The sequence below is a fragment of the Pseudorca crassidens genome, chromosome 17 (genome assembly GCF_039906515.1).
Source record: "Pseudorca crassidens isolate mPseCra1 chromosome 17, mPseCra1.hap1, whole genome shotgun sequence".
NCBI classification, from domain to species: domain Eukaryota; kingdom Metazoa; phylum Chordata; class Mammalia; order Artiodactyla; family Delphinidae; genus Pseudorca; species Pseudorca crassidens.
The window spans coordinates 33,795,174-33,807,263 of record NC_090312.1 but is presented as its reverse complement, the minus strand read 5'-3'; the positions used below and the strand labels follow the sequence as shown (position 1 = coordinate 33,807,263).

General features: G+C 32.5%; 1 protein-coding gene across 49 annotated transcripts in view; it reads left to right on the top strand.

Annotated features, from left to right (window-relative positions):
- Positions 1-12,090, top strand: part of RIMS2 (regulating synaptic membrane exocytosis 2) — a 572,125-nt gene that overhangs the window by 448,884 nt on the left and 111,151 nt on the right. For 16 of the 49 annotated variants that reach the window (XM_067711518.1, XM_067711512.1, XM_067711510.1 and 13 more), the window contains one exon: positions 738-989. The exons of the other annotated variants lie outside the window; for them this stretch is intronic. In XM_067711518.1, the coding sequence (XP_067567619.1) occupies positions 738-989 (252 nt within the window). The remainder of the gene's footprint in view (positions 1-737; positions 990-12,090) is intronic. 49 annotated transcript variants of the gene reach the window in all.

Below are 12,090 nucleotides of genomic sequence, written 5' to 3'. Positions count from 1 at the left end.
TATTTTGGTCTCCATTTCAAACTTCTTGCACAGAAAAGTTTTACAGAACTTATAGCTATCTTCTTACTAGATTATTTGAAATAATATCATTAGGTATTTTTTCATGTTTGTTATTTAAAAAGTAATTCTTTTATTATATCTTTACTGAAATTAAAGTGATGGTTAAGTGAAGACCTGAATTTTTTAATATTCTAAGGAATATGAAAAATCATATTTTAGAGGGGATTTTTCCTAGCTGAATACATTTTAGTAATTCAGAAAACACAAGAACATTACTTTTTTAGTAAGGTGCTCTCCCATCCTCTTGAAACTTTTTATAAATGCATGGAAAAAATTCTCAGTTTCTCAAGAAAATTTATAAATGTAATGTATGTTTTTTAGTGTAATTTTCATTTGTCACCCAACCTACAGACTTTATGGACACCTGAGCTAAATTAGTCTTTTTTTACTCCTATTGGATCAAAACAAAACAGTAATGGAGAGACCACAATTTTTTCCATGCAACTTTGTAACAGGACAATATGATTTAAAAACAATTATGATTTAAATGTTGCTTACACAGTGCTTCTCTGGTGTACACTGGAGAAAAAGTTTTCAATGCTTAAAAGATGTCATTTTTATTTATGTTTTAGTAGTTATCATTACTTTTCTGTTTAATTTTGTATGCACTTTTTCTTGACTTTTTCTTTCTGTTTTGTGTTTATTTGCATGCCTTCAATTTATTTTGCTTTCAAAAGGCCAAAGGGAATAGAAGAGGGAGGGAAAGAAGGGGATAAGCATGAAGAGATAGTTCATGAGGAAGAAGAGGTAAAGGAAGAAAGAATTAATGAGAATGAGAAAGGGAAAGAGATTACAAAAACATGTAATAAGGAGAAAAACAGAGAATCAGGAGACGAGGAAAAAACACAAGATATACCTGAACAAGGGAAAGAAAAAGAACAGTGGAATAAAGAGGATTTGCAAAAGCAATTCTCGCAAGATGATGACAGGTAAAATTTGCTCATTTTCGTAGACATTTCCCATTAGTAATGTCCTTTCTCCTACTCTTAAAAACTATTTTGCCATTTACATTTGGTTTATTTTCTTGTGTTTTATCTATTTAGCTTCTAATGCAACTAATTAATATTAGCAAATTATTACCTAACAGATTGATTTATTAAACAGTCTTTAATTTGTATACCATAGCTCTGAGAGTCTGATTTAATTGGGTTTTTAAGTTCTTTTTGACTAGGTGGATCAAAGGTAAATTTCCCTTTAGTTTTTTTAGCATGAATTACTGTATATCTTCCTCATTTGTAGGGTCAAACCTTTAAAATGAGGTTCTGAAGGGGCTGAAAAAATGTAGCCTGCACTATAAGAAATACTATATACTAGAACTTTTAAAATGAATGGCAAAATAGGTAGCAAAAAGTAAACTTTATTCTGTCTCTGAATAAAGAAAAAAGCAAGTCCCTTGCCTGTCATAGTTATCTGGTGGGGTCTAGTGCAGTTCTGATTCCTGAGGAAGATTGTGGAGTAGGAACAGTGGTCTTTGATACTCTGAGAAGATAGAGGCCTTAGGGCTTATTAGAAGGCAGACATGTTGACTTAGCCCCCTCTAGAAATTCATTCAGCTAGAGAGACTGCCAGAGAAGGAGCTTTGAACAGGGGAAAAGGGAAGAAACATAATCAGCAAGGCATAACAACAACTATGTTTTCATTTTCATAACACAATGCACTAAGTAAATATGAAACCATCTTTACAGTGCTGTACTGAAAGTCATGTCGGCACAAGTCCGCAGTAGACTCCATCCTTCTGCCTGAGGAGATGAGACCTGTCTAGTTCCATTTCTCTGAGACTGAGAATTGCAAATCATGTGCAATTTGGAGGAATTTGGTTTTCTAGTAATCCATCCAGACCTTGATTTTGTGCTAGAATGCACATGGCATAATACTCACCGCGATTGTAAGCCAAATTTTGCCTTATTGTATCTAAATCCAATCTCAGTTTGTGCTTTACCCGGACTTAAAGAGCAAGATAATTGGAATAAATGTTTACCCCCTGGGTATACAATTCAGTGGTCTAATTCTGTGACACTTCACCTTCTGTCTCAGATTGGTATATTTAACTATATCTGTGATCTATGAAGGTTTCTATGTAACAGACACGAAACCTAAAAGTAAATCTTAAATTAGGCATATTTTGTGATTCGGGTCTAAACTAGTAATTTCAAGTCTATTTCGTTGTTTATCTAACTTTTGATAATTACATTACCTTATTAATGAAGAGCATTTTTCTGGTTTATTTGGCATTGGGTCATTTCATCATTAATTCACAGAGAAAACTTTCCAAGATTTCCTTGGAAAGAGACACAGAGTTTCCTTTCTTCCAAAAGCAGAGCAAAATGTGAGCCTCTAATGTGTTTTCCATTCTATAAACTGTGTAAAGGAGAACACATGAGCCCCTTGGTGTCTGCCTGGAGCCAAAAGCCTATGTTAGCATATCTGGCTTGGTGGGGCAAAGTTTGAAGAAGATTATAACCTTGAGTTCTCGATTTTTTAATATTACTTTCTTCACCATTTTCTTCTTGAAAAGACCACATTATTTTACACAGGAAAGGGAAAGATGGTATATTCCTAGCAATGAGTCATCAAGGCATTGTACTCTGCTTAAGTAACTATAATACTTTCGCAACTGTAAACCTTAGGGGGCCAGGCTGATGTCTCTAGGGAACATATATTCCATATGATGGCAAAAAGTGTCAACTGCAATTATTTGTGAGAAAATGCTGGTGTTGCTAATTAATTATTGCAGCATAGGATCTTGAATTTGCTTTCATTTCTCAGAATAAAATGAACAGTCTTTATTCCAAGAGAAGCTATGTCTGAGTACTGCCAGTAACATTTCGTTTTGGTAGTTGATGAACAGAATCATAGATTGTTTAAATGCCAAAAACAACTTACGTGCTTATACAACATTATTGGAAATAATCTTATTCTATAATGCATCATTGACATTTACTTGTAATCCAAATTTTGTAAAGGAAAAAACTTTTTCTGACTTCAGGGTTTAAGTATCTATAGCAATGCTGGTATACTTAAAATTAACACAGTGACTACAATGAACCAAATCCATTTTAGTTGCTATTTTCATTACAGTAATTGTATCTCATTGTGTGATACAGAATTATGTTGTTTGTGTTATAGGAAGTCTATTAAAGTAAGTCTTCTGAATGTACTAGTAGGAAATGAATAGCAAAAAGTAAATTCAAAAAAGGTCCATTAAATATTTGAATATAATATGTTTTCAAAGTTGATTAATAAATAATACATTCACATTTAGCTATTTATATTTCCACACATGTATATTAGCCTGGTTAAATGCCCCCCTACCATTAATGATTATTTGGTAATCATTTCTAGAAAATCCAAAATTATATTTACTATTTAAAATATTTTTCTCACTCTCTGTACATAGGTATCTGTCTACATTATATCTATCTACATTTGCTGATTACATACCATATATATGTGGTAGGCTGGCCCAGAAAAAAAGTGTTCAGATGTAAGGAGAAATCATTCGTTCAACCAATATTTATTCAGAAAATTTGTCAGGCAATATATACTATGAACTGGGGGATAGAGATGAAATTAAGCATTTCTAAACTTCTAAGCCTGAGGGTGAAGCAGTTTCTTAGACTTGTGTAGATGGATGTTTAAGGATAGATCCATATCCAGAAAATTTCATCAAGAAACCTAAACTAATTCACAAGGATATTTGATGGAAGAATTTGGCACAAGAAGTGGAGATCTTAAGTAAATCTGCAGTGGAAGATAGAAAAACAAATATTGAACAGTATAGTATTGTCAAAACCAACAACATTTGGTAGCTTTGTGATCAGATTACTCATCCATTCCCCCAGGTTCTGTTCTGGGCATATAAGAAAAAGAAAAAATAATTCAAGAAACTCATTATCTATAAATTTTCATAGATAACCAAATAAGATATACCGAGCCTCAACAGATTGCCTGCTTCTCAGGTCCTCTCATATTTTTGTATTACCCAGCTTTCCTTTTAATGGAAATGTTACAGTTTATAATGAATGCACTGCCTAAAAACTTTATGGCTTCATTATTGTAAAACAGGTTCAAGATCTACGCTAAGAGTGAAATATTCACACAAAGATTTGCATTAATGAAGACTACACAGAAAACCTTTTGAGGATTTGTGTGGATCTGATATTTAGCAAATTTTTGTGCTTTACATTCTTACAGAAGAGTCAATTTAAAAATGATTATTTGTAAGGCCAAAATATAAATAAAAAGTTTCAAAAATCAAAAAAAAATTTAGTTCTCAGGCATGTCTATAAACGGTATGGAATTATGTTTTTAAAGAAAACGTTCTTGAGATAGGAAAATGTTTTAAAGGAAAAAGATGGCATCAGTTCAAATGTTCATGAATAGCTGTTTTTAAGACTTAAGCCATCTAAATTATCTAGCAAAAAGTTCTTATAGTCTTTAGAAGGGCAAGCAGAATAATTGTTAATGAAATATTTATTACTGCTAACTTATAGATCAGAGTTACAGATCAGAGTTAAAATGTGATAATACATTTTCCTGACTATGTAATATAACGACGCGTACCTCATATTTACTCCTATGTTATAGACCTCCTCTGTTTTATGATTGTGCATAAAAAGGGGACTTTTTAAAAAAACACCAAATATCACTCTTAGAATTTTGATCATGTAAGGACCCAGGAATTTGCATTTTAAAAACAACCCACCCCCCCCAAGTGGTTATGACGCTGTCCTTCCTCTCTTTTGGGTTGCTTATATTTCCTAATGAATACTACGGTCAGCTTGTCAATTTGGGGGGAAAAAGGCAGCTGCGCTTTTTGACTGGGATTGTGTTTAATTAGATCAATTTGGGGATTATTGCCATCTTAAAAAATGTTGTCTTCCAATCCATGAGCACAAGGTGTTCCATTTACTTATGTTTACTTTCTCTGGATGATGTTTCATAGTTTTCAGGGAACATATACTTCTTTTTTTAAAATTTATTCCAAGTATTTTATTTTTGGTGCTATTTTAAGTGGAATTATTTTATTAATTTCATTTTGAGACTGATCATTGCTAGTATATAGAAACACAATTTATTTTTATAAATTGATCTTGAAACCTGCAACTGTGCTGTATTCATTTATTAGCTCTAAAAGTTTTTAGTTAATTCTTTAGGATATTCTATATGAGATCATGTCATCTGTGAAACAAGATTACTTGATTACTTCCTCCTTTCTGATCTGAATGCCTTTTTATTTCTTTGTCTTGCCTAATTGACCTGGCTAAAACCATCACTACAATGTTAAATAGAAATGCTCATGGAAAGTTCTTAAAAGAAACAGCCTAGTAGAATTACTTTGCATTAGGTCTAAAAGCATTTTTGAGGATGTCTCCTGTGCCACTCATCCATTTTAGAATAGTCTATATGAAACTTTCTTTTAAAATTTCGTGAGCAGCTCTCTTAAAGAATAGATGTATCTACTTCACTGAAAACAAAACAATGTAATCCATTGTATGTTCTCTTTATCTAGTCTATCAGGAAGTTCAAGTTCATAGCCAAAAGACATGATAATTCCATTCAATTTCTTGAACTACATTATATTATAATCATTATATTATATATAATAATTGATATTTTTATTTTTGCCTCTTTTCTGAGGCTTTGCTCCTTTACCTCTATTTTATTACAATTGTGTTATGTAACTTTTTTAAAAAACTGCCTCAAATTGTATATGCTGCTAACTCGGAACAGTTTTCATATAGTATCCTGCCAACCTTTAGAATTCAACACCTTTACGTTCTCTTCTTGAAATGCTCTTTTCTCTGAGCTCTTGTGATTGTACATTCCTTTAGTTCTCTAACCATCTCTCTGATCACCTCTGTCTTCTCTGGGAGCATTCTCTCTGCCCCTTCCATGTTGACATTTTCCAGAATCCCATACTAGGCCTTCTTTTCTTTACGTGTTCTATCTTGATGCTGCCTTCTATTCCGTGGCTTCCAGTAGCATCTGTGTATTGATGGCTTCCAAAACTGTATTTCCAGCCCAGGTTTCTTCCTTAACCATCTGCCAGATCTATCCAGTCCTGTCCTTGCCATCTTCTTGTCTGTCCTGGGGGCGTACCAAACTCAGCATGTAAAATTAAATTCATCATACTGTCACAGAACAGGCAACTACATTTAATAACCCACTCCTCCTTTTGTGCTCTCTTTCTCGGTGGGTGGCACTGGCACCCTCCCATTTGCCCAAACCAGGAACCTAGGCGTCACTCGACTAGTCCTTCTCCACTGAGCATGATTCCCTCCCTCCAATCAAGTCTTATTAATCTTAATGCTTAATTATCTCTGAAGTATTCCATTTCTCCCTAACCCTATATCTACTTCTATAATTTAAGCTATTATCTCTTATGGAGATTAGTTTAGTAGTTTAGTTTCATAGATTAGTTTAGTAGGAAAATCTTGTCTTTTAAAAATAATAGCCCTTAAATCTGAACTCGTTATGCTAATAGCATAAAAACATGAGTAGTCAGTTTTTCTGAAGTTGTTCCTTTGTGAATTGTGTACTTTTAAAAGATGAATTTTATGGGATGTGAATATATCTTTTAAAATGCTCAGAAGTTCTCTGCAAAAAAAAAAAAAAAATCTGTAATTGGTGTTGCTTCTTCAGTAACTATTATGAGTGTAGTGGTGATAAAATGCAGATGATATTTTGTTTAAGGTTAAGTTTGTCAAGCATGTCTTTTTTTTCTATTCCAATACTTCTTAAGAGCCACCTTTCCTTAAAATGTTCATGGGGAAGCAGTGTGTTCAAGAAAGCACCAGGTCTTAGTTAAGATGGTAGTAAAAAGGGTTAGGAATGAGTGGTCAGGGGATAGCTTTGTAACAGCGCCACCTGGCGTTGCTTTGCTGCTGGTGTCACCACATTTTCAGAGCGGTCTTTACAGCTAACTCATAATATTTATACTTCAATACCACATCTCTATTCTTTGATATGAAATCGGAGATCAGTGTTAATTAAAATTTACTCCCACATCTTACATAAATTAATAGACTTATTCAAAGAGTAATTGAAAGAGACCTATTCAATTTAATTGACTTTGTAGTGTAATCGTTATTAGCAATTCTGTTAATTTGTATTTCTGTGGTGACTGGTTATTCTATCCTGTTATCACACAGGAAATCTTATTCAGAGATGCCTACCCAGATTCATTTTTACTGATTAATTAATTGCATTCTGGTTAGAATAGCAATTTAGGATTATATACATTTAAAATGTCCATTAACATTCATTTACATATTAAACTTTTGTTTTCTAGCATTACCACTACTGATTAACCTATAGGTAAATAATGTTTCTATTTACCTATCTGCTATAATGGATACAATTCATTTTTATTTATAACATTGTTAACGTTTATTTCTAACATTTTCCCCACTGGCTGTATGTTAGAGAGTAAAATAAATTTAGTGTGAAAGTAGAGAAATAATTAAATTGGAATGACTTCTACCATACAAAATAATAGCAGTAGAAAAAACTGCTTCAGTAGTTTCCATCATACTCAATATTTATTTTTACAAGCCAAAAAGGACGATTAATTCACAACTGTTATTCTAGACTACATGCAATATTCTGACAGTGACTCCTAATAGAACTACAGGTATCCCTCAGGATGAACAAATTTAACATATAGAAGTTTGATTTTTATAGAAATAATAAAAATAATATCAAGTTTGAAGTCAAAGGATTCCCGCGCATGAGTATTATTGTGTTAGATACCAGTATATCAGTACAGTGCGGTACTGTATGGTGTGGCTTCATTTTCAAATGCTGATTCTCCATATGGAAAGGGGGAGTCTAATCTTAAGTGATCAAAAGTCAAAAAAAGAAAATCCACAAACACCCATCCTGAGACTTTAGAACCGTAATGACATAATTCCAATCTTTAATTTTTAACCTTATCTTGATTTCAGTCTTTCACATTTACTGGCCCTTTTCCTCACAGGCTCTTGCTTTTATTCCTTTGTGTATATGCTCATGTTGCTTCTGGTGTCTAAAGCATAGTTTCTTTCTTTCTCTTTATGAGTAAAGTATCTGCCCATCCTTCAATATTCAAGTCAAATACAAATTCATCCAAGAGACACCTCCTCTGCTCTTCCTCCGTAATTTATCTAATATTCTTTTACAGTAACAGTTTCTCCTGTGGTGCTCATTTTCCTCCCCTGTGATATAGTTAATTATGTATGCATTTAATCTTCCATTGTTGACCATTAGTTAGCCTTTTGAGGATATGTATTTATCATTTTTATCTTTTTGTTGTCTTACCTCTCAATATCTACAATACCTCACACATAGTAGGCACTCAATAAAAGTTTGTGCATGAATGTGTGAATCAGTGAGATCATAATAAAGCAGTGGAAGTTTAGAGGTGTGAAGAGCTTCTGACATAGTGCAGTACCCAACATGCTCATCTCAATCTTCTCTGACAACAATGACCAAGAGGTCACTTTTTTCCCCAATGGAAAGAAACCTACTTATTTCAGAAGTCAGTGGAATTTACTTCAGAGGAGTTTGTTTTATGACACATATGTATTCCAGTCAGAAAAGATTTAGTTGGTTGGTTGGTTTACTGATTTGATATATGATGAATGATAATCATTATTTTATAGATAAAAATCCTGTATAAAGTCTAACAAGAATGGGAGAAAAACAGACAAGAAAAGATAGCAAAGGGTTCATTAGACAGTATTTGAAGATTAGACGAACTCATACCAGTCTAATGTGTCCCAAAAGAACGGTGTAAAATGAATTCTAAAATCCTATTGAAAGGTGCAAAGATGAGAGAAATGACTTCATTTGGGGACGGCAAAAATAAGAAACTTTGTAGATTAGTCTTCTGAGACTTTCTATCAAAATATTTTGAATAGATGATATGTAGCATTTAATACTGAAGTTATCTGAAGACAACTGCATATTTTCAGGACACTAAGTATTAACCAACTTAATTTTACTATTTCTGTTTATCATGGAGCATGAATTACTACCTTCCATGATGCACCTGTCATGTGCAGAGACTTAGCCTTCCAGTCTGGCACGTTGGGGATTGAGCTGGCTTGCTGTGCAAAGTTGTGAATAAGAACTTCATGCCATGTTACACTGACTCATAGTAAGCATAATGTCACTTATCCTCATCCAGAATTTATTTTTAGTATTATAAGTAATACCTAAGTCCTCCGAAAATATACATGAGAGATATATAGCATGACCGCTAAAACTTAGCTCTGGATTCAGACAAAACTGGGTTGAATCCTAGTTCTGCCAGTTCCTAACAATATAAACTTGGGCAAATAAAAAACACTTTCTTCACCTATATATTGGGGGTAATAATAATAATATTCTTGCAGGGTTGCCATTTAATAAGATTATATCCTGAAAGCCTCTAACATCATTCCTGGCACATGACAAGCATTTGATATATAATAGGGGTTGATAAAGAAAGAAGAGGAGAGGAGATGGAAAATACATTTATGAAATTCTCACTTTTTTAAGCTTTTAGGTCTGCATATTTCATAGAAACTTTCCTATAACACTTTGCCAGATGACAATTCAGAATAAGACAGATCCTTCATATGTTTTGTACAAGAGAAAATAATTTCTGAAATGCAAAAAGAGATTTTATTATAAGATCATTTTACAAAGTAATAAATATAGTAGAGATTCTGGAAAATTTTTATGGGATGTGTTTCATAGTTTGAAGTGATGGACCTTTAATGGTTTTGGAGTTAAAATGATTTTATTCCTAAATTGCCTTCGTTTATTCAGCCAATATTTTTGAACATCTTCTATATGCCAGATTCTGTGCTAAAATACTGGTTAACAAGACCTAATTCCTTCCCTCAAAGAGCTTAAAGTCTAGAGGGGAGATAGAGAATTTTAATATGTGATTTGATAATGCTTACCTTTAGTAAAACATTTAGAATAAGTGAACTGAGGCAGGAAGAGACAAGTGATTCTTTCAGCATTATCCAGGATAGGAAAACAATGTCAGAAGAAAATCCACAATTTCTTATAAGCCACTAACCATTCAAAGTCTTTCTGAATTAATAGCTTAAGAACATATTTGAAGTTTGTCAAATAGTTGTCTTAGCTCCGATGCAAACCAAGCATAAGGCTTTTTAAAAATCTTTTAAAAAATACAATAATTAAAACATTATATATTATTTTTCACTTGAGTCTCCTAGGTTCTCCTCCTTAGTTGTTTGTTTTTTAATCTTCCTGCTATGTAAATCTGAAAGGGTCTGTCTCTAGCTAAAATCAGTCAGCAATGTACGAATATGAAGTGTGAATACTTAGAAATATAAAAACAAATCTTTTGAATCAATGCTTTCCAAGTGTATTTCCAGAAATTCCCATGAACTGATGATTAAAAATAACTGGTTTTAAGGTCAATAAATTTGTACTACACATGCTGTCCTTATCTTCGAGATTCATAGTATACATCAGCATTCTGAGAAGTTCTGCAAAAAAGTTGTGTTTAAGCCAGCATTCCCCAAACTTTATGATGGACTATTTTAATGTAATGTTTTCAAAATGTATTTGGGAAGTGTGCTTTGATCTCAATGACATGCTTTAATTTTTCATTTCTAACTTTGGCTTTCATTCTCTCCGTGAAATAAATATTTTTATTTTTGCTGAGCTTAAGCATAGAATTATGGTACAAAACTTGGGATTGCCCAGAAGAGATCCTTGGAGCTGCGAAAACTTACTATAAGGATTGATCTTGTCCCTAAAGAAGCAGACAGGTGGGACTAGGAAAAGAATTGTAAAATCAAATAGGAATTAGCAAATCCAACAAAAAGGAGAAGTACTATCCAAGGAATATGGATAAGATTTATCTTTCAAGTAATGGCAATAAGAGAGGGGATACATAGAAATAGCTTATATATTTCAGCAAATATCATGAACATTGATCATTTTGCTGACTTTTCATGTATATTTTAAAGTTTAATTCACTCTATTGTTTAGGGAATCACTTCAAATAAAGCACTTAAGCGGCAATGTAAAGAGATGGAGTTGATGAGTGGCCCATTTTATATCTTTTTTATCCTTTTCTATACTTGCAATAACACATTTGCTTGGAACCATTATTTTCAGAGAGGAAAGGAGATTACAGGTGTAGAGCTTTATTTATGTCATTTATACGCATGTGTGTATATATATGTATGTGGGTGTGTATGTATGTCTACATGCCATGCTCTAATCTAGCACACACTTAGTAAAAGTCTCCCAATTTCCCTCTATATGAATTACTTCATCTTACTCTAACTTGATGCCTTCTTAGTTCTAATTTTCTAGACTCCCAGAGTTGGTTTTACATTGTTATTTAATGGTCATGTAGTGCATGATTCCCATATCCAGTATTTTAGCACGTCATTAAGCTTTAGTATTTCTGCCATTAATTGGTATACATACTCTTCATTAAAAGAATTAAGCCTATACATTATATAGAATAAACAACAACCTTCTCTTTATGTTTAAGGATATATAAAATATTCATCAAGGCCTATCAATATAATAATCAGTAAATACTATAAGGGACATATTTATGTACTCGTTAATTTAATTATAGCTACTTCATTGTGCTAGTATACTTTCGAAGTCTCCACCACTTTATTGTTATATTGTTTTAACAAATAATGCTAGTATCATATTTGTAGAGTGCTTTATTGGTTAAAAACTGATTTTATATATCATACATATATCCAAATATGATATATATAAGTATATAATATAGTATATTGATGCATTATATACTTTAATATTATATGTATACATTATTTATATGTTATGTACACATTATTTATATATCATATATACATATGTATATAGGATGAGATTTTAACAGTAAGCTTGAGAGGTTGACAGAGAGGTTTTTACTCTTTACATTTTGAGATGAGGATTCTCCTGGTTTAAGGTTCTGATCTGCTCTAATAAAATAAATTTAAAATTTGGGCTCAATCTGTACAAGTGGTTATCACTATAAAAATGAAAGGA